Here is a 27,693-nt window from a genome sequence, read left to right on the forward strand (position 1 = left end):
GTGTAGTAGCTGTGTCGCAGCTCACTATTGCTTCACAGCTAAATCTTGCCATAGTCTCTAACTTAATTTTTCCCCCTGTATGCCCCTAGTGAGACTTGGTCAACTTGGCATCCTCAGAGGGAGCCCACAGGGTTGTGCTCCACAAAGAAGGAGCTGAAAGAGAAGGTTCCCAATACCCTCAGCAACTTTACCCCAAAGAAAAAAGAGTTTTTGTCTATGCTGAATGAAGACGTGGCCCCATGGTGCTTCTCTGCCCAGGGAGACATCAACCCTCATGTTTCACCAGCCACTTGCCACGGCCAAGTTCTCCTGGGGAGGACATCTCTCAATAGCTGTGGTTAAAGATGTTCTGTTTTACATAGAAAAGTTAATTTCTGTCTGCTAGGGAGATGGTTTATGAAATGAGTCTTCAGTCTTGTGGTTAAGGCTTTCAGATTTTATGACCTTTATTCAAAACTGTGGTTAGCAGAAAAGCCTGTCATCCAATGAGATGCACTGCTCTGATAGACTAGAGGTCTGTGGGCAGCCTAGGTTGATCTAAGACCTTGATGAAAGGAAGAAGAGTGGGAAGGTGAAAAACTGAGGAAAATATATCTGGCATGCTGACACGCATCCAACAATTAAAAGAAGAAAAAAACAGAGTAAGCTTGGTCCTATTGCACAGATGTGTTTAAACATCTTAATTAGAAAGCCATGTTCCACATCACTCCTGACAAGCACTGTCCAATTTTCTAAACCACAGACCTCCTAGAAACTATGCAAAACTCCAAATGCAACATGCAAAACAACACATGGAAGATTTATTTCTAGAACAGCCTTTCTTTAGAATTTACTCTTGCTAATATTTGGATGCACATGGGAAAAACAACCAAAATATTATTTTCCAAGGGCCATTAGGATTTGGAGTTGAAGATGGAGAAAGCCAAGGTTACCCTGGACTAGGATCCTGGTTCAGTTAAAAGGTGAAACAGAAATTAGGCCAGTGAGTATATCCAATAGCTAGGAGGATGTGAGTCAACAACAAAAACACATGGTTTGGCCCAGAGCATGTAACAACCATTTTCTGGCCAGAAGATATCAAAGAGCAGTGAGCTAGACCAGAGCCTGGGTATTTTGGCACTCCTAGTGTGTACTTCCAGTCCAGCTGAGTCAGTGGGGAAGCATGCATAGATGCTTTCACAGCAGCTATGTGATTTCTAACTTACTCAGTTGTTACAACAGCCTGGCTGGCAGGAATAAGTAAATATTTAAGCATCAGAAGAGAATACACTTCCAAATCCACTTCATGATGAATCTTTGCCACTAAATGCACCTTTTTACTCCAGTCTGACCATTTGCAGCATAACCTGAAGAGTATTTATGGCTGGGTCTATGTACTGACATCTATTTGTCAACAGATATAGCTGTAGATCCCCAGAATTAGATATTTACATGCAAGCTAAAAAGAGGGCTTCAATTAATCTGCCACTCAGTTGTGGCCACCCCTAAGGAAAAGCACCCACTGATGACACTGAAAATATTCTCAAAAAAACTACTTTAAAAATATAATACTCTCAGGTAGCCACAGGATTTGACTTTTTGTCTCTGGTTTTGCTTGGCAGCATTGGAACCACAGAGTCCTTGACTGATTTGTGTCATGTAGTGGAAGTTTTGTACCACGGTCCTTGCAAGCCTTTCCTTTGTATCCAGTCAGGAACAGGCGTGTCCTCTGGGCAGGCCACACCTCTAGGAAAAAAACTTTGCTGACCAGAGCCAGCCAGTAGATGTTCCCATGCTGATCCCAGGCCAGTGAGGCCGTGAGAGCCCCCAGATACTGAATTTTGCTCCTCAGCTCCAGGGGTAGGGTGTTGTGTCCCACAGGGTAGCCCTCTGTTCAGCAGCCCCACAGTTTGGTCTGTGCTGCACTGGCTGGGAAGCTGGCTGAGAAAGCTGCAAGGTCACTGGTAAACAAAGCACACATTTTCCCTTGAAAAAGCAGAGATGACAGCTCACCCCAGAGCTATAGGTGTGCTGAGGCCTCATTTTCTGTGTGAAAAGCAAATTCATAGGAGTGAGAATATAAGAAACATCCTCTGGGACTTCTGTGAAAATATGATCTCATCCGGCCACTGATTTCTGCAGGGGTGGAGTGAATATACCAAATTCTTGTTAAACATACATCATGATTCTTAATTTGCCTATAGTGTAGTCATCTGGTCTTTGGAACCGCAATTCTCTCCAAAACGTAACTCACAAATGGCTGATAAATCCTTGTGTTCCTGTCATCACATTTTGAGTTCCAGTCTCAAAATCAAACTGGGGTTTCGGAAATGCCACCAAGAGTTATTCCAGCATTTTCAACCTTTTTTCCTGATTTGTTTTTTTCCTTCAGAACTGTCCTGTGCATTCAACCCCAAACTACAAGCAGCACAGGCTGCCTTTAAGTTGTAATCCTTAAGCAATAACATGTTTGCCAAAGGAAATTTCCCCAGTTCAAGTAGGTACTGCAGGTGCATAACACTGTGGTTTTTCCCCGTGCATTACATTAGGTTTCCAGTAATGGCAGAAGAATGCATGTCAAATAATTACAGAAACAGGTAGGAGTCTTAAGAACAGCCCAGCTCAGAGAATTCCAGATAGCTGATAAAAAACTTTGTCAAATAGCAGGAGTCATCATCTATATTATTCAATGCAGCTCTCACAGGCAAATGCTGCAGAATTCAGCATCAACTTATCCAATGAGCCAAATTCATTCAAGAAGCAACAAAGTTCACCCAGGGGTAGGTCTGCGCTGCTATTGCTGGAATAGTTTTCCAGTTCAATTTGGCAGTGCAAAATCCCCAAGTCTACATGCAGCCACTCACCACTAATAAACTCCTTTTCTCACTGCACACCAGCCTCTTGGCTCCTCCAGGCACCCTTCAGCTGCCTCTTAAGAGACTAAACATTTGCAGAATATTTCTAAATATGTTTAATTATTAAATACATTCAACTGGATAGGTGAATGTTTCATAGATAATTAAACAGGTAATGGATAATGACAGTTTAAACTGTACTATGCAGGTCTGCCTGTATTCTCGCTTACTTTATCTTTGTCTCTCTGTGCAGAGCAGATCCAGACATCTGATGAGTTAAACAGTGTGGTTACTTTCCAGGGCCAGATTCACAAAGGATTTAGGGTTCTCATTAAAACCTATGGAAAGTTAGGGGCTTGTGCAGCAATTCAGAACTTAAATATCTGAGAAAATGTTGCCCTGAGAAAGGCACTAAATGAATAGAGGAAACTTCAAATAAGGAAAAACAGGTTTCCTGAGAAGCAGTAATGAGACTCAAGTTTTTCAGAACTTGTTGCTGTATCTCTGATGAATTTCCTCTGTCCTCTGTTGGATTGGCTTGCAGTATTTCCACAGTGACTTGAAAAGTGGACAGACTCACAGAATAAGAATGTTTTTCTGATTATATCAATCAAGGATATGAATAAACTCATTATATTTCCTGAAATATTTAAATAGCTGTTTGTTCACATGAAAGCTTGAATAAGAGTGTAGTTTTTCTGGCTGAACAATTAAGTCTTATGCAGATTTTTTTTTTTTTGCCTTGGCAGGTTGCTTTGCTGCCAAATAATGCTGCTGATCTTAGCAAGCAAATCACTGGTGAAAAAGTGCTCGCCTCTAATGCATATATCCCTGGCCCCCCAGGCCAGCCTGGCCAACCAGGCCCTCCAGGTAATACCAGAGGGGTGGAAATGTGCAGGACTGTTGTGCAGGAATGTTTAGCACTAAAAAAGAAAACTTCAGTCTGCCAGCGTGATTTCATATTTCATTTCATATCATATGATTTCACATATTTCATATTTTGATTGATACATTATGTTTGCATTTGTGCTAAATTAAAACAAACAAACAAACAAAACTTTATGGGTCTTATGGTCAGCCTCTGCCAACAGTCTGACATCATCCATTGTAATTCCGTGTGTTTCTTGGCATGCAAGCTGTGCTTGTCCTGTATGTGTCAAATTTCTCCCTCTCCCTGGGATATCTCACCTGCTGCAGTTGTCATTTCCTGTATTTTAACTCTGTCTTAAAACACTCTCCATTTCATTTCAGGAATATCTATTGCTTTAGCTCACAGTCAGGATTAGAGGAAAAAATGTGCTTTCAGTTTGTAGGAGTTTGTGCCAAATCTTTTATTTTTCTTTGTCTGATTTTCAAGGATTCATCTGTTGGTTTTATGTTGTATCCCAGATTGAAAGCAATCTGAAAAAGAAAAGTATAACTCCACTCACACCTTCTTTGCTAAGTTATAGATTGAAACACAGTGAAAAACAGAGAAATCCTAAAGCCCGAACTTAATCCAGACACCTCACATCTGGTGGCCAACAATACTCAAAATTTTGCAAATTATGTTGAATGCAGATCTAATTTTGGATCAGCAATAAATCCAAGCATTGTGCTGGATTTCATCAGGATTCTTACAGAGTACTGGCAAATACTCCTTATGAGGATTGATTTACTCCCTCCTGAACTCACCCCATCTTCCCATTTATATCCCCTTTTGCAATCTTGCTTTGTTTTCTGAGTCACTATCTCATTTTCCTGGAGGATGAGTATCTTCAGTCTTCAGTTCTCCATAAGTGCAAGGACAGTATGTTTAGAAGTTCTGCAACAGACTCTGAAGGGTAGAGTGGGTTCTCTGCAATTCCTCCAAGGAATTGAGGAGGCCTGACCCTGCAGGTCTCCCACCTACTGGGTTTCCCCTTGACTGAGCTGTCCGAGGTACTGTAGAAATCTGAAAACCACCTCTAAAAACCCCCTTTAAACCCTTGATCACCTCCTCTGTTGCCCCCCCCGGGAGAGTCCCAGGGAGTCATCACGGAACTTGAGTTGTCTCCTTTTGAAAATCCTAACTGTACATATTCAGTCCTGCTGAATGCTTTTTACCCTCTGCCTTTTATTCTTTATGTTTTTCATGTGCCCTCAGTATGAAGAGAAGTGTTTCCTCCTCTAATCATGAAGCGTTTGAGCTAGGGGCATTTTAATGGTCTTTATTGTCTGTTGTTTCAGGTGCCTGATTTTCTGGTTTATGTTTCTGGCTCAAGTTTCTCTTGAGCTAAACATATGTTTTGTTGCCTGAGTGCTTCCTAAAAAGTAACATGCTCAGCTGAACCAGCAGAAGCTGAAAATTATGTAAAGCAAAATGGAATAAGAGAGCCTTTTTTTCCCCTAACACACTGGCTATTGCACTGGGCAAAAGAGAGGTGCAGCCCCCCACTGGAAAGAGCTTGCTTGTGTCAGTCATGTAGATGCCCATGACCCAAAATTCCCATGAGTTTTCTGAGGCTTTCTTTTTATGAGATGCTCCTAAATGTGATTTGTTCTTCTTCATGTACAAATGAGGCGTTTGTGCTTTTCTTTTCATTCCCAGTCTGTGTCCCTAATCACCTGGCAGACTCAAATTCTTGTTATACACAAGATTTAATTGTTTGATGGTCACCTCTTGTAGCTACTGTGACAAGGGTTAATGTTGTCTCAGATGGCTGCTGATGTGCAGATACAGATAAATTGGTTGTGTTGTTGTGGATTTGGGTGTGTTTAAGTAACCAGCCCACTGCGTCTTTAAAAAAAAGTCATTCCTCATTTCTTGCACTGATGAAGCGTCGTGAAGGCTTTCCCTGGCAGGTAACTTTTGCTTTTGATTTCAGGGGCTCCAGGACCTAAAGGGAGTCAAGGAGCTCCTGGATTACCTGGACCTCCTGGCCAGCCAGGCCCTCGTGGATCAATGGGGCCAATGGGCCCATCTCCAGACATATCACACATTAAGCAGGGCAGACGGGGCCCTGTGGTCAGTATTCCTGTCTCCTGCCGTGCACTGCACAAGTGCCCTTGGCTCCACAGCTTCTCACATCTGTGTGACACTTTCTTTTCTCTTGCAGGGCCCACCTGGCGCCCCAGGGAGAGATGGTAGCAAGGTGAGGAGAGGTGCTAATTTCTACAACATGGGCACATGCACATGTGAAGTGCAGACTTGCTAGAGAGACTCAACATACTTATAGTAACACCCTTTTGCTACCTCATTTCTTTTTTAAGATGAAAGCATCCTGTTTTCCAACTCCTTCATGTCATCTTTCTGCTATTTTGTGTTTGCCATTCCTAAGGTCTCGCAAATAGTCCTGCCAGGCTCTATGCCACACTGAATTATTTTGTTTCTCTGCAGTTCTTTTGGCTTTTCCATGAAGAAATGTTGATGCTTTAGCCTTTTTCATTCATTGTGAATTCTTCATGTTCATTGATTCACTTGTTACTGTCCAGGAGAAATATCAGAAATTCTCCACTCTGTTCCCACTAGAATCAGCAGCAATCTCCTTGCATTCCTCCTTCACTTCCTTTTCATTTTCCAAATAAGCATCAGCTGATGATTCTTGATCTGGGGACAGTAAATTAGGATACAGAAGCAAACTTTTAAAATTTGCTTTAGTCACAGCAAACTAACTGAGGTGGTATTGATTACAGGGGGAGCGAGGAGCACCAGGACCAAAGGGGATACCTGTAAGTATTCCACACAGGAGGAATTTCCACAACAGAGTGATGTTGACTGCTAACCACAGGTCAGCCAAAAGTTAAAGAAAAAAAACTCCTGTGCCAAAATAACAGATAATTTACATACACAGAAAATGTTGTTGGAAACAAACTAATTACCTTTTTTCATCCAAATGTTTTTGCCTACAAATCTCTTCCTCTGCTGAGTGTGCAACCGAAGGCAGTAGGTGATACCCTTAGAAGGCAGAACCATGCAGGGTGCTACTTAGTGCAGTTCAGCCTCTGCTCCCAACAGGAATTTGATCCCTGGAACCTTTTAAAATCCTGCCCCTCACCTCTCTCAGATTTGGGAAACTAGAGGTTTTGAGTTCCAGAGGAAGGAATGAATATTGGTGATCTGTGTTCAGGTGAACTTGTTTAAAAAATCTCTGGGGTCCCTAGCACAGGAAGGACATGGATCTGTTTGAGCAAGTCCAGAGAAGGCCACCAGACTGATCAGAGGGCTGGAGCACCTCTCCTATGAGGAAAGGCTGACAGAGTTGGGATTTTTCAGCCTGGAAAAAAGGCGGCTTCAGGGTGACCTAATGGCATCCCTGAAGGGAATCCACAAGGAAGATGGAGAGGGACTATTCACAAGGGCATGTAGTGACAGGACAAAGGAATGGCTTCAAACTGAAAGAAGGCAGGTTTAAATTAGATATTAGATCTTAGGATATGTTCTGTGAGGGTGGTGAGACACTGGCACAGGTTGCCAAGAGAAGCTTTGGGTGCCCCATCCCTTCAAGTGCTTAAGGCCAAGCAGGATGGGGCTCTGAGCAATCTGGTCTATTGAAAAGTGTCCCTGCCCACGGCAGAAGTGCTGGGACTACATGGTCTTTAAGGTCCCTTCAACCCAAATCACTCTGTGATTCTATTCATTTATGGTATTTTCTCATTGGTGGAGTTAATTTTTAAGAGTGTGACCAGTAGAGTGTGCTCATTATTAACAATTTATTTTACTGTGTGAAGTCAACTAAAAAGAAATAATAATTTTCTAAAATCAGATACTCTCTGCATTGTAATTACCAGTAAATATATTTAGAAAGTGATTAACTGCAGCAAGGTTACCATATTGAAAAGACAAATAATAGCAGTCTTAAAAGAATTTGTTGATTAATCATTCTAAGAATGTAATTTATGTCAGTTTAATAAGCAAGAAGACAAGAAACCAAGATTAATCCCCTCTATTCCCATGAGGTCTGAAGATATTCTTATGAAGCAAAGGAACTGTTAAGTGACAAAAGGACTGAGCATTTTGTAAATGTTAAGCTCTGTCTGCAAAAACATCTGATTCTTTCAAAAATTGTTTCCTGATTAAAGGTGGTTAAAAAACAGACCATTAGCTTTTGGCAATTGATACAAAGCAGAATTTTACTGAACAACCCCTGCAGGAGTAATTCTATCAGCCAGTTTGAAAACTGTAAGAGCAAGGTGGATTGTGATTAATGGCAGTGCCTTGTGACTGCAGGGCCCACCGGGTTCATTTGATTTCCTATTGCTGATGATGGCAGACATCAGAAACGACATCGCTGAGCTGCAAGAGAGAGTGTTTGGACACAGGACTCACTCATCAACAGAAGAGTTTCCATTACCTCAGGAATTCACAAACTATCACGACACAGTAGACTTTGGATCCGGAGAAGACTACAAACCACGGGCAACATCCAGAAACACCAGGATACAGAAGGCAGACCACCCTTAGCTATTCCTGCTGAACAACAAAGCCTCTTTAGAATTCTTCAATATAAAAAAAATGCACTGACAATGTAATATATATATATATATATATATATATCTATGTGTGTGTGTATATATATATATATATGTCTTATTTCCCATTTTTCTTTCTGCTTTTCCTGAACCATGCTGCCTGTACTGTAGCTTTCCTGGTTCATGGTAGCCTCCTTGCAGAAATTCCATACTGCCAAGCCTGCACTGTGCATTGTACAAAAAAAACCTTCTTAGCATATAGTATGATTAAGGCATGCTCTAGCTAATAACACAGACCACAGCATTCCATCTGCCTACTTTGCATTCTATGTCCAAATGACCCAGTACACAAATTTTGCCAGGGACAAAGGATTAGCTGAACATCATCCTCAAATTATGTTGATAGTGAACACTTTGGTCCACAGTTACTTTATGAATGCAAATAAATTATACCACTAAACTCAAGTCTCCAGCTACTGTCCCCAGGCTTAGGACAGTGTGAGAAGTGGACCCCTGTTTCACAGCAGAGGCCATCTGTAAGTGAGACATGCCTTCTACTATGCCTCATCAAGGCAGAAAAAGGCAAAAAAAAGTTTTTTGGGTTTAACAAGGGGTTAAACAAGGGTGCTGCTGCTTGATCAGTAAATTATTTAGCTTTGTGTTGCTAGAGTATTGTTCAAAGACAGTCAAAAGATGTGTGTGTCATAAATTGCTTTGAGACACACACAAACACTACTTTTTCTTTACCATTGCCCCTCTGCTCAGTGTGAAGGCCAGTTAGCTTTCTCAACAGATTTGTGTTGGATACATTACACAAAGATAATCAAGATAAAGGGGATGTTTAAAGCAGGAAACCAAATCAAAAGTGAATCAGGCAGGCTTATTGGCAGGAACGAAATATATCCCAGCCTTGCAGAAAGAGTCAGGTTCTGACCTCCTGCAGGTGCATGTCTTCCCTGGTGAGATTCTGAAGTCTGAGTGAAATCAAGACCAGAGAAAGGCCTCATGTTTGCAAGGAGCTTCCACCTGTTTTGTTCCTCTGCTGCATGAGACCAACCTAAATGGCTTTCACCAGGCTGGAACACAGAGTGGCAGTGTGTTTGGCTGGGTGTAGGAGGAGTGTGAGCATGTGCAGGAGTGCACATGACAAAACATTTCAACTGGTACGAGGATGGCTAAGGTGAGGTACTGCACATGGGATTCTATACTTGTGAATGGGGATAAAAGGGAGTGCCCTTTATTTACACTGGAAAATTGGATGCACAAGTTATACCATACCTCATGGATGAAGTATGTTGCCATTTCTTTTGGATTACTACAGCTGCTGAGGACTTTGCCATGCTTTCAATATAAAGAAGTATATTAAGCACAAAATTTCAATGTTGTATCTGTGTAGCTGCTACTTCTACAGTATGTTTAGTGTTTGGTAGTGTCCATATCACAAATGCAAAGAGAAAGTTGTTACTTTGCCATGTTTTTCAGGGCTTGCATGTTCTAGTAGAATAAATACAGGTAAAAAATGTAAGAAGGGCCTTTTCAGACTATGTAAAGGTTTGGATTCCATTCCATATTCTCTGGGCTGAAAGACAGTTGGTGTAATCCTGACAGCATCAGTACAGGTCACGCTGCATAAACAGCTGTCTGTCTAGACTTTTCCATAACTTCTGTGTACTGTCTTAAGAGGATGTGTTCATTCCTGTAGCCATTTCCCAACGTCTCACTGCCACTAAGCCACAAGCCAGGACATTAGCTTTTAAGAACACTGAGTATTCTGTATTTCTTTTCACATTATATCTGTATCACTATTTACAAAGCAATGCCTAAGTCGTGGGGATAGCTGAAAAAAAATCTAGAAATCTAACCCTGTGGTCCTTGGGCTTCTCCTCTGTCTGGGAGGAGTTCTGCCAGCAGCTGCAGATCCAAGCAATCTTGTGAATCACATAATAAGGGAGACTTGACGAAGGTACCTGTGTCCAAAAGAGGGATGGTCTTATATGCAGCAGGCTGGAAAAAACCTGAAAGATAGCATGAACTGAGGCATTTGTGTCTTATTTTCTTAATTTCAAGCAGGCAACTAAGTATAAATTACATCATTTATGAATATGCAATTTTAATTAAGTTGGTTACATGTCAAATGTTGTAATCTAGCAAATTATGGAGCCCTTGCATGTTTACCACTGCACCCTGCTGGATCAGGCTGGCTCCCACTAGAGAATTAGTAGCTGCAGGTTTTTGACCATCAGATACTGAATGATCTAACTTTTGTTAGATGAGTCACTTCCTACATACAAACTAAATACTAATGCTCACTGCCCACAAGGTGATGTATTCTAAAAAAGGCACTTATTTTAGTTCTAAGTTCTGCTTTTCTGAATAGAGGCACATACCCAATGAGAAGTTCCCACAGTTTGACCATCAAATTTCAGGGAGAGGTGACAACTGCCCTGCTGTGTAAAAGTGCCTGGGGAAGAGCTATTCTGAGACTGGACCAGAAAAGCAGATAAAATACATATTTTGCTGTAAGTACGGCAAGTTTTCCTATAGATTCATGAATATAAACATAGCACATGCTTACACGCCTTTCTGAATGGAAACCTCAATGACTTCCCTTTCTGGAGCTGGCATCATTGGCTTTCACAGTATATAAAAAAAGAAAGGTGACAGAATTTGTTCCTTGGGTTTACCCTTGTCATTGCCCTCCTCTGCACAGATTTCCTGCCTCAAAACTGTTTGAGTCCCAGCACCAAGGAGGGAACACTATGGCAAAGACCACCCGGCATGACATTCCTGCAGCAGGGAGAGTCCCTCTGGGCACAGCTGGCTGGGAAGGGCCAGCCTTCAATCCACATCCAGCTGAGATCTCTGCATGGAACTTTCTCATTTCTGATTACCTGTGTGGTCACTCATAATACATTGTATCAGCAACATTTCGTTCAGATTTTGGGGTAAACACAAAAAGGTTCAGAAAAGTGTAATTTTCTTCAGCACACCAAATGTTTCATAAAGACAGAGCAGAGGAATCATTTCCAATCTTAAGTTTTGTTAGTGGTAGCCACAGAAGTCATTACCTTGCAAATTATTTATTACTCTGTGGCTCCAAAAATAACAAACTCTCACAAGAATCCAAAACAAGAAAGTAGAAACTTCTACACTCATGGCTAGTCTCATTACCAGGCTTATGCACATGACAACTTTGTTTCATATAAATGGTATGTATAATTTTATTAGAAAGAAATATTATTTTGATGTTAAGACATCAAATTATAAGCAGAAGGATAATAAAGAATTTGTTATTTTATTAATATTAGAAATATATTTAATGGGAACATTTGCAAGAGTGTGTAGTGATAAGAAAATTCTGATTGTTAATGGGTTTAACAAAATCATGAATCTTGAAAAATGTTTTCTTTCAATACTGTGCCAAGTACATAAAGATTTAGTCCTTCTTGCAAAGCTGTAGTTCTGATACACAAGAATTCCTATATAGGCAGGCTAAATAAGAAAAGGAGAGGAAAATGGATTGTAAATGGAATTAGGGTGGTGCCTGGAGTTACTGTTAGCATCGCAGCTTGCATAGCCTTCTGCCTAGAAGTATTTCAGAGTTAATGTACCAAGTCCCAGCGCAGCAACAAAAGGTGGGGATGGGGTCCAATTCTCTGTTAATTTCACACTTTTAAAAATCCATGTTTGTTCCTTTTACACATTCCAATAACTATACTGTTCACTTTATTTATATATAAAATACTAAAATGTGTATAAGATGACTGTGATTTTATGATGTATTCATAATAACAAAGATATTTTTTCTTACATTGTTGGTAGCTGTTTTTTTATTACACTTTGCCCTTTCTCTGCAACTGGAAGAAACGGGTGGCAGGAAATCTCCTTACACTGCCTTCTAGCACTTTTCTTGGAGCTGAAAAATACTGTCATAGTTCTTCACCTCTGGGACACGAGCTTTTGCAAGCTGGCGTGGGTTTCAGTCTTTGGGGAATAAAGCACGCAGCCACCCCCGCCCTGTGGATGGTTGGTGGCTCCTGTGCCACATCAGGGCTACACGAGGCTGGATCCAGCACCGCAGCTCCTGCACAGCCCGGGGACGCGGCACGGCGCTCCGGAGCTCTCCGGCATCCCGCCACCGCTAACGGGGAAATACCCGATACGCGGGAAAATGTGCAAACAAAGTAAAACGAAAAGTATCTATAAATCACAGTGAAACACGAGGGGGGGAAAAGGGAAAAAAAAAAAAAAAAAAGAGAAAAAGTTGTAATAATCATAGTAACAACCGTCTTCAGTTTTAGAAAGTAGATAGTGGAAGCAAAGTGTTAAAGACCAAAAACTATAGTTAGCAGATCTAGGAATGAACAGGTAGACAAAGGAGTTCCCGGTTGTACTGAGGCTCCTGCTAGTAGTACTGTTCCGTGACAGCATGAGCCTAACAGAACAGAACTGCCAAGAATTCGTGGAAAGCAGGATCTCAGTTACTTGATGTGTGCATTTGGGGAAAGCCAGATGGTAGTCGCACGACACGATGCAGTCCTTTTCCTTTTAACCAACTACACAGCAGTGTATAAAAGTCAGACATTTTAAAATCTGCTTGTTTAATTGGCTTACATCCGATAGTTTTAAAAAGAGCTAACAGAGGACCGCCGGCACCCTGGATCGCCGCGGCGCGGCTCCTTCGCTCCTGCAAGCATCTCCCGGCTCGCCCGGGTCTGCCCCGGCTCCCTGTCCCGGTGAGAGATCCCGGCTCCCTGCCCCGGCTCCCTCTCCCGGCTCCCTGCCCCGGCTCCGTCTCCCGGTTTCCTGTCCCGGTTCCCTGTCCTGGTGAGAGATCCCGGCTCCCCGTCCCGGCTCCCTGTCCCGGTACGCGGCTGCGGCCTGAGCTCCGTGAGGAGCAGCAGCGCCAGCGGGACGAGGGAGGAGATCGTGTCCCAGCATGGAGCGCTGTGTCCAGTTCTGGGCTCCTGAGCGCCAGGGAGACGGGGAGCTCCCGGAGCGGGTCCAACGGAGGGTGGCAAAAGAAATCAAGGGGCTGGAGTGTCTCTTATGAGAAAAGGCTGCGGGAGCTGGGCATGTTCATCCTCCAGAGGAGACTGAGAGGTAACCCCATCCATGTCTGTCAGTGTCTGCAGGGAGGGGTCAGGGGATGGACCAGGCTCTGCTCCGTAGTGCCGAGCGGTAGGACACGGGACAACGGGCCGAAACCGGTGCACAGGAAGTCCCACTTGAGCAAAAGGAAGAACTTCTTTACTCGTTCGGGTGACCGAGCACTGGAACAGATTTCCCGGAGAGGCTGCGGGGTCTCCTTATCCGAGATACTCAAGAACTGCATGAACGCGTTCCTGTGCCGTGTGCTCCAGGACGACCCTGTTCGGGCACGGAGGCTGGACCAGCTGTCCCGCCGTGGAGCCTCTCCAGCCTGACCCGTTCGGGGCGGCGGGACTGCGGCTGTGACTACAGCTCCCAGCGGGCTGCGCGGCGCCCGGGCGCTGCCGGGAGGCGGCGGCAGCGGAGGCCGGGCGCTCGGTCGGCGGGATGCGGCTGTCGGTGGCGGCCGCCATCTCGCATGGCCGCGTCTACCGGCGCCTCGGGCTCAGCCCGCGGTCGCGCCTGGACCTGCTGCGGAATCTTGTTACAGCGCTGGTGCGCCATGAGCGCATCGAGACGCCCTGGGCGCGGGCCGACGAGATGCGCGGCTACGCCGAGCGGGTGAGCGGCGGCACCGCGCCGGGCCGGGCCGGGCCGCGCCGGGCCGGGCCGGGCCGGGGGGCGGCGGGCGGCCGAGGCACCCTGACCCACCGCCTCCTTCCTCACCCGCCGCCTCTGTCCTGACCCACCGCCTCCTTCCTCCCCACAGCTCATCGACTACGCCAAGCGGGGGGACAAGGACGAGCGCGCCATGCGCATGGCGGATTTCTGGCTGACCGTAAGTAGCCCCCAGCCCCGCATCGGTCCCGGCCCGCCGCGGAGCCGGGGCTGAGCGTGCCGCCCCGCAGGAGAAGGACCTCATCCACAAGCTGTTCAAGGTGCTGGCGCCCCGCTTCCAGCCGCACGCCGGCAGCTACACGCGGCTGCTGCAGATCCCCAACCGGGACGGGCTGGACCGCGCTAAGATGGCGGTGATCGAGCTGAAGGGGAACCCGCTGCCGCCGCTCGTCCGCCCGCGCCGCGACTCCGACAGGACCCTGCTGAACCAGCTGCTCAAGGGCTACCGGCAGGACGCGCAGCGGGCCCGCGGCACCCCCGTCTAGGGCCCCCCCGTGCCCCAGGGAAGGGATGGTGTGTGAGGCAGGCAGGAGGGCTGGAGGGAGAGGGAAGTTGCCATGGAGAGGGCTGCTGAGGGTCACTACTTGCTTCCTCTGGTTTGAAGATGACACTCAGCAGGAGAAGGAAATCAAGCTAGGAGCCATGATGATTGGTATTTTCTGTGTAAATAAACTTTGTTCAGAAAGTCGGTTTGCTAGTATTTGAGTTGTGTTCAGAGAATCATTTAGGGCAGAAAAGACGTCTGAAGTTTTCAAATCCAGCCTATGACCAAACACCACCGTGTCAACCAGACTATGGCACTAAGTGCCATATCCAGTCTTAATTTTAATGTCTCCAGGTGTGATTGGAACAGTGTCTCCATCACATCCTGGGCACCTCCTTCGTGTCTATTCACCCCTTCTGTGAAGAAATTCTTAATGTCCTACATGAACCTCCCCTGACTCGGCATAATTCCTGTGCTTGTAAGCTAATAGTTTATTCCAGAAAAATGGATTTGCTAACCATGTGTTCTAGGAGCCAGTGTTCAGCATTTCAAGGTGGGAAGTTTGGTGAGAAATAAGATACTTCTGCTGTTTAATAAGCACTGAATGCAAATAGGATGGTAACACTGAGCTGAGTGCTATAAAGAGACACCAAAAGAAATTTGTCTTATAAGGTGGTAACAAAGGCGTGAGTCATAGTAATCCAGCATGAGCTTGACAGGCACCCCAGCTTCCGAGGCAGGATTGCAGGACATCTCTATTACTCTATTGGAACAAAAAGGAGAGTAGCAGAACTTTTTCAGTGATATAACTACTGATCAATAAGAATCTTAATTTGTTAGCTTTGTCTTTAATTTCAGGCACGGCTAGTACTTGAAAGTCCTAGCTGTAACTTTGAAGTGAAAAAAAAACCAAAACAAAACTCAAACATAAAATCACAGGATGGAATACCCAATTGGAAAGGACTTCAATAACACCTGGCCCAACCTTTCTTGGCAAAACACAGTGGAACCAGTGTGGCTTCCTGAACTCTGTTGCATTTCTTCCTCCCAAGTTTCACAAATTTAAGAGATTTATACAAGTGACCCTGTGTAGCAAGCTAATTGTATGGAAAGACAACCCCCATTATATATTGTCTCCTTGAGACACTTACCTCACATAGTACCAGTTCTATTTTAATAAACACGAGTGAGAAATTAAGGATGGGTGGTACTGCTTAAGGAAGAAGAAAAAACAGTCAAACTGCTACAAGGTCAGTCAGACAGACTTTAATCTTTTTGTTTCTAACAACCTTGAAAGTGTTGTCTTTGCAGTTGACTGTATTCAAATAGATATTTTCTGAACCAAACTGCTGCACAACTTCCACATGATTAAAAGTCCATGCTGAGGCTTTAACAAAATACAAAAATTCCTTTAAAAAAACATTTAATGAGGGAAAGCAAGTCACACTCCCATTTGTTTGACCTTAAGTTATCTTGAGTATTACTAAAGTGCAAAAAAGCTAGAAGCTTCTAAGCTAAATTGGGGGAAATCCTTGATATGTGGGGGGTTTTGTGCACAAATAATTTTTTTGGAGTGTCTGTGTGAACATTAGGGCAGTAACAAAGTGTTCATAATCTCACAAACACTGTGTAGTCCTTCTCAATCCAGTGCTACTATATGTCCCTGAACATTTTTATAAGATTGTGGAAGCGTCTGCCATGAGGGTGGTTGTCCTGCCAGTCTGTCTTGTACTCGGCTGGGTCAGGCTTTCAGCTGCCTGCAGAGGAAAACAAAGGGGAAATTCACAGTTAGTGTGGGAAATCTGTCCTCATTATTCCCTTGTGTCCTGGCTGCCAGGGTCAGGCTGCTTCCATCGCCCTTATAACCACACACAGGTTCAGTGGTCACTTCCATGTCCTGTCCTCCTCCACCTCTGGAGCCGGGATGCCCACCTGACTGCAGCTGTGAGACTCTGGTACCAGTCATTGATCTCTTGTTGGTTGCTGGACATCAACAGCAGTTTCTTGTGTGGAAAAGAAAGCTGAAAAACAAGCAGAATTTGTGGCATTCCTTGCCAAGGCAGCAGCTGCAGTAAAAGGAAAATCATCGCCACTGAATTCAGTCCCTGCATGCTGATTTTTACCCTCTTTCTTCCCCCACAGAAAAATTTAGTCTTAATATTGAGTGAAGCCAGAGACTGTACAGTACAGAACAAGTGCCAGTCTTGTCCATTGTTTCCAGTCAAAGTTGACAGCTCATTCTGATCTGTTTGGAGGTGAGCAATTAGAATTCTCGGCAGCTCATCTAGTTTCCACCATATTCCATGTCCCTAGGGCTCCTTCCATTACCATCATCTACAGGTCACAGCTTGCTCAGAGTTCTTTGTCGTAGCTCACAAGAAAAGAGCTAACACAGCCCCAGGTGCAACCTTGGAAGAGCTGACTTTTAAACCCCTGCAGAGGGGGGGTTGCAGAGATTGGTCCCTGTCAGGGAATCTGCAGCCTTCAGGGAGCTGGATGCACAACATCTGTTGCGATAACATCCACATCTTTTTCATTCTCTATTTTTCTATGTGTTGAGTCTGTAATCAGTGTAATTCACTGTCACACAAATGGGGGGCTGTCCCCCGGACCTGTAGCATGATGAGGGCTCTGATGAGGGCATGTCAGAGTCCTGGTGGAGCCTCCTCACCTGAGCTAAGTGAAGCAACCAGCAGCCTGTAACCCCAGAGTGTGCAGGAGTCTCCATTCCACGAAAGGAGACCTACCTGCATCACTCAAGAAGGGAAGGGTTGTCCTAACTCAGACTTGCTCACTGTATTTTTGTCACCACTGTCATCAACTCGGTCCCTCTGCTGCTGAGACAGCTGGAGACCTGCTTACAGGGCTGACTCCACTGGCACTTCTGCCTGGCACAGGTGGGAAGACTTACACTGAGGAGCCCTCCCTGGCTCCACGTGTGGCCAAACACTTTATCCACTGAGCACTGGTGGAGCGGGTAGACAGCCTGGCAGGACAGTTTGTTGGAGTTCAGCAGGTGCAGCGGGTGGCAGGGCTTCGCTGCAATGAGGATATCAGAGAACAGGAAGAACATCCTGCGCTTCAGCTCTTCTCCCTTTGCAGGCACCACCAGAAGCCAGCCTTCCCGGATATACCAGCGCCCTGGGCATGGAGACAGAGACAGCTGTGAGAGCTGAGGGAGGGCAGGCAGGAGTAAAAAGGATGTAATGAGACAAACAGGAATACGGGGTGAGCCGCCCTTGATAGCTGCCGTGTCCTACATCAATTCCAGCCACTAGAAGGCACTGGATGTCAGCTGGGTCCGGCCCACCAGCGCTGATAGCGCCCGTGCAGAAGCAGAAACCAGCTCAAAACATTTAGTATATGAGGAGCTGCTGAAGTTGATATAAATCTACTATTTTAACTAAGAGTATATTATCATATGCAAGTCTGTTTAAAGTGTGATCAGAACAAAAACACGGTTTGAGAACCGTATGCATACCTTTAAATTAACATAAGCCTTCAGAAAACACAACATAAACTATCTCAAATTGTGTTACCCACTCGTTTGTCATTAGTGGTATAAGAGAAAGTAACTTCAGGTTTGAAAACTTTTCATATTTTCCTTGTTTTGTGTGTGATAATAAAATAAATAAGCTCAAAAAACCTCCCCAAAGCAAAACAAAACCATATTTCACAGATCATCTAACTATATACAGACCTACAGTAGCAAGAAAATACCAATTGCAGATTACTGTTCTAAAGAGAAGGCATGAAAGGAGATAGAAAATGAGGAAGGTCTGCATAGGCAACCTTATCAACCTCTCTTGCAAAACAGAGCCCAGTGTCATCCACCTATGAAATTAATTGTGATAAAAAAAGAGCAAAAGAAAGCAGGAGGGAAGTAATGAAAATAATTTGATAAACCTAGCTGTAAGCAGCAATTAAAAATTAATAATAATGAAATAAATAAAATAAAGCAGGACTTCTTACTAAGATTATTGTGGAAGATAGCCATCAACTCATCGGAATTATGAGGACACCTGCCAGGAAGATTATTTATAAAACTGTAAATCCATAACAAGGTATTGCCACCTGATCTTGTTTAGGAAACATCTGCCAGGGAATTTCAGCCACTCTTTCATGCCTTAGCTTCTGCATGAGCTATAAATACCTTTTAGAATAAAAATACAGTGGATTTCATTGTAGATTGTGTCTTATTTGAATGCAACAGTCACAAAACAAAGAAGCAAGTGAATTCCTGCTTAGCTTATTCCACTGGAATCACTCCTCTTACCTGAATAAGAAACTGAGGAAGAGAAGAGTGAGGAATCAATCCAGGTTTAAAAAAACAAATAGGAGGAAAGTGTCAGAAGCATGGGGCTGGGCTGCGAGCTGCTTCCCTCAGGCTATGCTGTGATCAGACTCATAGACATACAATCTGCCCAGACTGTATTGGAAGTCTTGGAATATAGATCCATGCCCAGGTGTACAAGTTCTAGGAAGTTGTTGTGAAAGAAGGGCAAGAAAATATCCCAGGGGAAGCTCTGGATAACAGAACAATGTGCTCAGTTAAGGAGGCAGTTCTGGCTGATACAGTATTTGTCCTGAATGTGGAAGGCAGCAAGAAAAGCAGGGTTGCCTTAGTGGGAGCAGGATATCTCAGAGACACTGGAAAATGAGAGATACCCCTCTCCAACACTGCCCCTGTGTTCTGAACCCACAGCATTTTGGTTTTAGTCTCATGTTCCTTCCTGGCAATAGGACACAATCTTAACTGTCCTGCAAAAGCTATTTTCTTTCTGGAAAGCTGGCCCAAAACTAGCAAGCGCCAGCTGCCTCTTATATTTGTGCTTCTCATATCCAATGATAACTATGTGACTCCAGCCAATGGAAAACATGACTACAAGAATTCTCTGTCCTAGATAATGGAAATGCCTTTACTGACCCTCAACACTTATCCTACTATGTCTAAGAATTTTCAGAGACCAAAATAATCGGTGGACCCAACACTTTGACAATGGCCATCTTTGGTCTAGTTATACTGCTTTGGGGGGTTTGAACTAATGCTTGTTTGTTTGGGGTGTTTGTTAGAACTAATCTTATCAGTTCTAACATTAATCAGGATAACTGATTGACCTTTTTACTTACACACTAGCCCAAGCGTGCCCAGGCACCCCCACACATGCTTCTGCTCAGCATAATCAAAGCATGCCTGTGTTAGCTCCCTTTCAGCTGGCAGCACCAAATATTCTAGGGACAGGAAAGAGAATTGTAAATTAATTTGCCCATTGATTGAGCATCTTTGAGAATAACCTCTGATAAGTAAACTTTGTTCTACCTATGCTGGTTTGGTTGGGAAAGAGTTATCTTTTCCCATAGTGGCTGGTTTAGATTTGCACTGAAACCACCATTGACACCACAGGGATCTTTTGTTTATTTCTGTGTAGGCACTGCTCAGTGTCAAGGTTCTTTTCTGCTCCTCAAGCCACAAGTGAGGAGACTGGGAGTGCACATGAATGGGGGAAGGGTCACAGCTGGGACAGCTGATCCGAAATCCCCAAAGGGACATTCTATATCATATGGCATCATGTTCAGCCTGTTATGCTGGGGAAAGAAGAAGGAAAGGGGGGAGTTTTAAAGTGCTGGCTCTTGTCTTTCCAGGTAACTACAATGTGTGGTAGAGCTCTGGTCAGAGCCCTTTCCTTGGAACAGCTGAACACCTGCCTTCCCATGGCAGATGGTGGATGAATTCTTTGAATGGTTTTGCATACATGAACAGCTTATGCTTTACTTGTTAAACTCTCTTTATCTCAGCCCACGAGCTTTGCCTGAGTTTTTCCCCATCCCAGTGGGGAAAGATTTTTTCATCCAAAATCCACACATGTTAATTACAACTACATGCCTTGAGGTTCTTGCATTAGAGACCTTCACACACAGTGACTTAACACTCCTCTGCAGCTGCAGCACTGTGCCTGGATAACCTCTGAGATAGCAGAGTTCAGTGAGGCCACAGGTGAAACTCCAAATGACTATCTCATAATTGCTCAGACTGGGCACAGTTCTCACAATATTTCCTACACAGCTCAGAGGGTGGTCTGGGCATGGGGAGCGCCCCGTCACATAAGAGACCTATCCATTGAAATGTTCTCACATGCCAGTGACTGTGGCTTTAACTATCCCAAGAATCAACACAAGCACAGTGATTTCTGGCTCAGTTTAACCATGCAGATAAAAGAAAATTCTTCATATGAAGGGTGAGTGCAGAATGCCATTAATCTTGTAACTTAATGTGAACAACACCACAGTTCTTGTGCCTTTGACACTCAGGAACCTGTGATTCCTGCAATGGAGAAGGAATAATGCCACTGCTTACACTCAGCCAAAAGAATTTAGTGTCTCTCTTTCATTCCCACCCAGGACTTACACTCCAAACTTTCTAACCAGATGTAATCAGCTTCTGCTATCTGAATGTCAGGCAATTAAGCTGTTGCTTATCCTAACTCAAAAATTCTTAATTAAAAAAAAAAAAAAAGAAAAAAGAGTGCTTGAATTAGTAGCCATAATCCTTTATCACCTATCTGGAATTTGGGCAGACGGGGAAAATTGGTTAATGTGAGTTGAGTCAGAGATGAAGGAGAACATATGTACACGTATCTCAGCATGGCAGAAGAAAAACAGAGTTGTCAGTAAGACCCACCTGCAGCCAAAACCCGAGCCTTTTGTCCTTTGAGCAATTTCTGAACCCGAAGAAGCTGCAAGGAGTTCTCTCTCTTATCAAAGATGTCTTGGACCCAGTGAGATACCTCACAAACAGATTTCACAGTCTCTGAAATTACAGCAGCATACTTTGAAGTTATCACAAATGAATGTGTATTTCACCTTATTATACATCTTGCTAAGAAAAGACAGCATGAAATCAGGAAGAAGAGTTTTAAACCAAGTATCAACAACAGCTTATTCAGAAATTTCTGTGAAAGATTGGACTAGAACACCTCCAGAGGCCTCTTTCCAACTAACAATTTTGCAGTTCTAGAAAACACTTGCCAATGAAACATCAGAGAGAGGACTAATTTCCTGGATTTGGAAGCAAAAACAGGAAAACGCCCTACAAGTGGTGTCAACTGGTTGTAAAAACCACAGAATCATTTAGATTAGAAAAGACTACTGAGATAACTGAGTTAACCTAGGATTGAATACCTACTTGTTAAGTAGACATGGCACTGAGTGTCATTTCTTGAACATTTTCAGGGATGGTGACTCTACCACTTCCCTGGGCAGTCCATTCCAGTGTTTAACAACCCTTTCCATGAAGAAATGCCTCCAAGTGTCCATTCTGAACTTCCCCTAGCACAGCTTGAGGCCATTGCCTCTCGTCCTCCTGTTGCTTGTTACCTGGGGGAAGAGGCCAATCCCCAGCTGGCCACAAACCTCCTTTCAGGTACTTGTAGAGAGTGCTCAGGTCACCCCTTTTCTCCAGACTAAACACCCCCATTTCCCTCAGCCATATTTCACAGCACTCGAGCTCCGGACCCTTCTCCAGCTCCACTGCCCTTCTCTGGACTCAGTGTCCAGAGAGCACCTCAGTGTCTCTCCTGCAGTGAAGGGCTCAAAACTGGACATGGCATTTGAGGTGTGGCCTCAGCAGTGCCCAGCACAGAGGGGCAGTCACTGCCCTGCTCCTGCTGCCCACACCATTGCTGATACTTTCAGGATGTCCTTGGCCTCCTTGGCCCCCTGGGCACACCCAGCTCATGTCCAGCCACTGCTGACCAGCACCCCCAGGGCCTTTCCCACTCAGCAGCTTTCCAGCCACTGTCCCAGCTGGAGCTGCAGGGGCTGCTGTGACCCAGGGACAGGAGCCAGCACCTGGCCTGGTTGAACCTCACACAATTGGCCCTGGCCCGAGGATCCAGCCTGGGCAGATCCCTCTGCAGAGCCCCCTGCCCTCCAGCAGATCAGCACTCACACCCAGCTTGGTGCCATCTGCAAACTGCCTGAGGGGGCACTTGATTCCCTCACCCAGATCATCAATAAAGATAAACAGGACTGATCCTGATACTGAGCCCTGGGGGACATTTCTAGTAACTGGATATAGCATGAAGGTCACGAATTATCCTAGAAAATTGAGGCATGTTACCAAGAGAGTTAGAGAATGGTTTGGGTTGGAAGGGACCTTAAAGATCATCTTGTTCTAACCCGTCTGCCATGGGCAGGGACCTTCAAATACATCACATTGATCAGGACCATATCCAGCCTGGCCTTGAACTCTTCCAGGAGTGGGGCATCAGCAAATTCCTTGAGCTACCTGTTCCCGTGCCTCACAAGCAGCAGAATATAAAAAAACCCAGTTGATATTTCTGCAACCTAAATATTAGGCCATTTTCACAGGCAGTTACTCCATATTTTTATTCCTAACATGTTCTCAGAGACATCTTGATCAAGATGGAGAAGGAAAATAATAATCCACTAGAACCCCAGAGAGAGAGGAAGATTTTTTTTTCCTTCGGAACCAGGCAGTATCTGGGAGTCAAAATATTCTTAGCAAGGAGTGTATCATTGATCAAAGTGCCAGTACTTACTTGTAAGTTTATGGTACTCAGCAGTGTCTGGGCTGGTGTTTTCCAGCAGGTCTCTGAAGAAATGCTTGTACCTGAGGTGGAGAGAGCAGGTTTAATTCACAACAAGATACCAGGAACAGCAGCAACACCTCCTGTTAGAACAGCACAGTGAACAACACTCAGCCAGGAGACAGAGTAAGTCTAACCAGGCAGTTTTGGTCACACTTCATTCATTCATTTTATCATCAAATGTCTCAGCTAAAATAACCCAAGTATTTTGTACATCTGCAAACCTTTGGGTTTTCCTGGGCATCTAATAGAAGCAGACTCACAAATCACTTAAGATCATGAGGCTGTCTCAGAATTCACATTTTGTTATTGCCTTCAATAAGAACAAATTTCTTTTTGAACTATCTATTTTAATAGTATATGAATGGTAGCATTCATACCATATTTCCTGCCCACAGAAGAAAATAAAGGCATTTCTATAAGAACTAGGACCCGCCTTTTTCTTTTTTCCTTTCCAGTCTTTACTCGAGAGGATAAGATCTCTGCAAATGCTTTCTCCCAATAAAGTCAAACAGAAGGAACTTAACAGAGTCACAAACTAGCAGAACTCATATGACCTAGTGCATATGTTAAAAGAGTTTAAAAGACATTTGAACATGATAGAACTGATTAATGAAAAAAATTGGACTTTCTATCAAAAAGCTCACACTTTTCCAAATAGTTGGACAGCAACAAATATACTGCTGTTTTGCAAATTCAAAACAATTATCCAAAGAATTACAGTAAAAACCCACCAATCAGTTTCATGTTTACTTCTGCCAAGCTGATTAAAAACATTACATAAAGTTACATGAAAGACTGTGGTATCTGATCTCTCCAAGTTATTTTCAAAGAAAAGAGGTGCTCAATCTCTCACGTTTGCTTTAGTGTAGATAAGATCATGGTTGAAAAACAGCTACTGGATTTATAGCAGCAGAATCTGGGTTCCCAGAAAAACACCATTATTACCCACACTCTCTCCCCAGGAAAGGGCTGCCCATGGGTGCATGCAGCGCTCTCCTCAGGCAGTCAGTCTGCTTCTTCAAAGGGAAGATGATCATAGAATATCATGAGCTGGAAAGCATCCACAAGGATCATCAAGTCCAATTCATGCCTCTGCATTTTTAAGACAACCCTAAAAATCACGCATGTCCGATGATGTTGTCTAAACATTTCTTGAAGGCTGGAAGTCTTGGTGCCTCAAGAGGGAGATGCAGCAATCCTGAGTGGATCTGTCCAGGCTCAGACAAATGTGATAGGCATCAAATCTGAGGAAAGCATGCGGCACTGATAACCAGAGAGGAAAGAGAAGCTCTCCTTCATTAATCTCATTTCTCTCCAAAAAGAGCCATCTCCAATAGTCACAATGCTCCAGGTCAGCAGTCTGCATAAAAATGGAGCAAAAGCATTGCTGGCAGAGACCACCACCTCTGCAGCATTTCAGTCAGCTTGCTTTCAGTCAAAGCCAAACTTCAGTAGCTTACTGAGGCAGCAGAAAGCGTCCAATTCTACCCAAGAGCTAGAGGAAGGAGCCAGGGCTAAACACAACTGCCTTCCTGTGTCATCTCCCATCCATGCACACTGATTCCACTTTACAGGCACATCTTTAGGTCTGTTTCATTGGTGTCTCTATGCTCTGGTTTTGAGATGCAATAGGCAACTTTCCCTTTCATAGCAACAAAGATAGTGATGCATTCATTTTCCCCTTTTTATGCTAATCCCTTGAAGACTCACAATTGCTTACTTACTGGTGCAGCCTCTGCAGGGGCAAAGGAAGCAGATCCTCTAGCTGCCTCCCTTGAAACTGAGGTCGAGTCTCCTGGAGCTTCTTAAACCGACGGAATGACTTATTTTTCCTCACTTGCTTCTGTGTGCAGCAAAAAAGGGATTTAGCTTTGAGACTACAGAAAGAACTATGTGCCCTAGTATGTACCAGAAGGTGGAACACTTCAGCTTAGAGCTTAGGACTCCAGGCCCACAAGCATCAACTTCTTTTGTGGCTATGAGCAAGCCATTGCCTTTCTCCTGATCGTTCATATCAATGGGTAATGGAAGTGATCTCTCCCCTCCATACATGAAATTAAAGAAAAAGAGGTTGACTCAGTTAGGAAAACAAGGAATGCACTTGTGGCTTTTTGCCATGCCTTTCAACAAAAAGCAATGCACATCTGCATTCCTGTCACCTTAAGACAAGTATCCAAAAAGGCTTTTCCTCTTGGAAAATGAAAAGCATGAATACATGCATGCAAAGAGGGAAACATCCTTGTACATTCTGTATCTGGGAACAAGCACTGACAAAACCGGGAGTTAAGTGGTTTAAATTCCAGATACAGCTGTCACAACTTTGGAATGAATATATATATATATATATATATATATATATATATTTTCTGCAGAAATTAGAAATTTCTTGAAAACAGGTTGTATTTGAAGACATAAGTGGGAAGGAAAAAATGGTCTTCAACATAGGAAAAAAAAATGTGAAGGAAGAGGAAATCCCACTACTGGGATACAGTTGGTGGTAATGGGAAAGACTAGGAGACCTGACAATTCCTAGAAAGAGATCACTGTATCATAGTGAAAGCCTGGAAACTCTCTAGACTTGCCAGTTAGGAAGGAGTGGGAGTAAATACAGAACACTGTTTCAGAAAGCAGTGCTCACCATATGCACATACATACACAAACACCTGAAAAGGCATCAGAAATTTGAAGCTCTAAGTAGAGAAGTTTTCACCATTTTATTGTGGAAGAAAGCCAGGATTTCATCAAGCCAGAAAAAGTAAGAAAACTGATCTCTCCAGAGACAGAAAATAAATGGAAAGATGTGGCAGATTCACAGAATGGAAAAAGAGAAACCATATGAAGACTAAAGTACATATTTACCTTCAAGGTTTTATTTGCATGCTCCAAATTCTCAGCATAGTGGCCATAAAGATCCAGACTCTGGCAAAAGTTTTCCAGTCCTGGTCCCAAATTCCCTTTCTCCAGGTGAAGTGATAGAACACTGGGCACAAGGAGCAGAGATGGCTTGTGAGGGATACATTACTGATGGCATTTTCACAGCTCCTTCTGATTTCTTCCTTTGCTCACCTGTCTTTACATTCTCCACCTCATATCCAGTTTCTATACCAAATTTGTACTTGAAGGCCAGAGAGTAAGCACAGAACACCTTGTGGAACAGGCTTACTGAGCTTAAACCACTGTCCAGTAACTGGGCACCCAGACATGTGATACAGATCAGGAGTTTGCTGGGGACACCTCCAAGTGCCACCAAGGCTAGCAGTGCTAGAAGTGAATGCCTCTTTTACAAGGGGTTAGCCTTATTTCCCCAAATCTTACTTTCTCAACAACAGAGGGTCCTCCCAAAATAATTACAGGAATTCCATCCTATGTCCACTTACTGGCTGGCTGAATATAAGGACTCCAGGGGTCCAAATATAGTTTCCAACACAGCAGGCTTCAGCGTCCCTTTGGCCTTTAAAATTGTCACAAAGTACTAAGCAGGAAAAAAAAATATTTCAAACAGGTAGCATTCACAAATCATCATAGAATCACTCAATGGTTTGTATTGGAAAGGATCTTTAAGACCACCTAGCTCCCCCCTTGGCAGAGACATGTTCCAAGCCCCATCCACACTGGCTGCTCACTTCCAGGGATGGGACATCCACAGCTTCTTTGGGCCATCTGTCCCAGTGGCTCACCACCCTCACAGTAAATAACTTCTCCCTAACATCTAATCTAAACCTACTGTCTTCCAGTTTAAAACCATTCCTCCTGGTCCTATCGCTATGTGCCTGTGTAAAAAGTTACTCTCCCTCTTTTTTATAAGCCCCCTTCAAGTATTGGGAGGCTGCAAAGGTAATTAACCTCTGAGGTCACTCAAATGCCACTTGTGGCACACAGCAGAAGCCAGAAGTTGCAGCCTGAACACTCTCTGGCTTGGAAAACTATCAAATATTGTGCCTGTCTACCTAAGATATGCACCATCAGATGTAAGCCTTACTTATAGCTCTGACCATAACTGTAAACACATGGTACAGTACCACAGCACTGAAAAGAGTTTATTTCATTATCCTCCAATGCATCTGTTTTTCACCATCTTGTTCATAATTTTTTTCTGTGTCCCTACATTTCATACATCTCAGGCATCTTAGGGCAAGTACCCTATTCAATCAAAACTTAAAAGATTTATGTCTGTGTAGAGGCCAAGGCCAAAAAGCCAAACCCATGAGCTATTGAATATTACAGAGGAGGTAAAAGAAAAGCAACAAAAAACCCCTTCAGCCCCAGCAGGCGTCCCAGGCATTAGGGATGTACCACAGTCTTGCGCTTGACCCTTCCCCACGGCAACATCAATAAGTATGTGCTGTCTGGAGGCACCGCCATATCAGAAGGGGCAGAAATACTCACTGTGAGCACCAAATCCAGCTGTTCAAGGTATTTGTGTTCTGTTTCCAGCAGCTCCTTGGCTGTCCTGCTGCGCTTTCTCTCCCAGCGAGCCCGCTGGTCTTCCACAGTGTTTGCTCCGACCACAAATGGCAGGGATGAGGCACTCATGGCAGAGTCAGGGTTGATACACAGGGAGGTA

The 27,693-nt window shown here is 44.0% G+C and overlaps 3 protein-coding genes across 4 annotated transcripts in view; 2 read left to right on the forward strand and 1 right to left on the reverse strand.

Moving 5' to 3' along the window:
* Positions 1-8,310, forward strand: part of CCBE1 (collagen and calcium binding EGF domains 1) — a 92,034-nt gene extending 83,724 nt beyond the window's left edge. The window contains exons 7-11 of one of the 2 annotated variants that reach the window (XM_054283448.1): positions 3,584-3,704; positions 5,681-5,820; positions 5,912-5,947; positions 6,489-6,524; positions 8,023-8,310. In XM_054283448.1, the coding sequence (XP_054139423.1) occupies positions 3,584-3,704; positions 5,681-5,820; positions 5,912-5,947; positions 6,489-6,524; positions 8,023-8,256 (567 nt within the window). In that variant the 3' untranslated portion in view covers positions 8,257-8,310. The remainder of the gene's footprint in view (positions 1-3,583; positions 3,705-5,680; positions 5,821-5,911; positions 5,948-6,488; positions 6,525-8,022) is intronic. The other variant, XM_054283449.1, reaches the window with a different exon arrangement.
* Positions 8,311-13,761: 5,451 nt separating this feature from the next.
* Positions 13,762-14,721, forward strand: MRPL17 (mitochondrial ribosomal protein L17). The gene is made up of 3 exons (XM_054283465.1): positions 13,762-13,976; positions 14,125-14,193; positions 14,264-14,721. The coding sequence occupies exons 1-3, from the start codon at positions 13,803-13,805 to the stop codon at positions 14,516-14,518; spliced, it is 498 nt and encodes a 165-aa protein (XP_054139440.1). The 5' UTR covers positions 13,762-13,802; the 3' UTR covers positions 14,519-14,721.
* A 1,537-nt stretch (positions 14,722-16,258) lies between these two features.
* Positions 16,259-27,662, reverse strand: ARHGEF39 (Rho guanine nucleotide exchange factor 39). The gene is made up of 9 exons (XM_054283256.1): positions 27,516-27,662; positions 26,507-26,601; positions 25,989-26,109; positions 24,854-24,972; positions 23,079-23,149; positions 21,197-21,325; positions 17,429-17,658; positions 16,450-16,538; positions 16,259-16,274 (listed from the first exon to the last, which is right to left on the reverse strand). Exons 1-9 carry the CDS (start codon positions 27,660-27,662, stop codon positions 16,259-16,261), a joined length of 1,017 nt encoding a protein of 338 aa, XP_054139231.1.
* Positions 27,663-27,693: the final 31 nt, after the last annotated feature.

Source organism: Melozone crissalis, unplaced genomic scaffold (genome assembly GCF_028551555.1).
Source record: "Melozone crissalis strain CALT ecotype California unplaced genomic scaffold, PUWL_Pcris_2 ptg000036l_1, whole genome shotgun sequence".
Taxonomy (NCBI): domain Eukaryota; kingdom Metazoa; phylum Chordata; class Aves; order Passeriformes; family Passerellidae; genus Melozone; species Melozone crissalis.

Excerpts from the sequence above, each read along its gene's own strand:
- ARHGEF39 (XM_054283256.1), bottom strand. The coding sequence starts at position 27,662 with ATGAGTGCCTCATCCCTGCCATTTGTGGTCGGAGCAAACACTGTGGAA. Across the intron at positions 21,326-23,078 it reads TGAGTACCATAAACTTACAA|AGACTGTGAAATCTGTTTGT; the intron begins GTAAGTACTGGC and ends CTGTAATTTCAG. Across the intron at positions 17,659-21,196 it reads GGCTCGGGTTTTGGCTGCAG|GGCGCTGGTATATCCGGGAA; the intron begins GTGGGTCTTACT and ends CTCCATGCCCAG.
- MRPL17 (XM_054283465.1), top strand. The coding sequence starts at position 13,803 with ATGCGGCTGTCGGTGGCGGCCGCCATCTCGCATGGCCGCGTCTACCGG. Across the intron at positions 13,977-14,124 it reads TGCGCGGCTACGCCGAGCGG|CTCATCGACTACGCCAAGCG; the intron begins GTGAGCGGCGGC and ends TCCTCCCCACAG. Across the intron at positions 14,194-14,263 it reads TGGCGGATTTCTGGCTGACC|GAGAAGGACCTCATCCACAA; the intron begins GTAAGTAGCCCC and ends GCCGCCCCGCAG.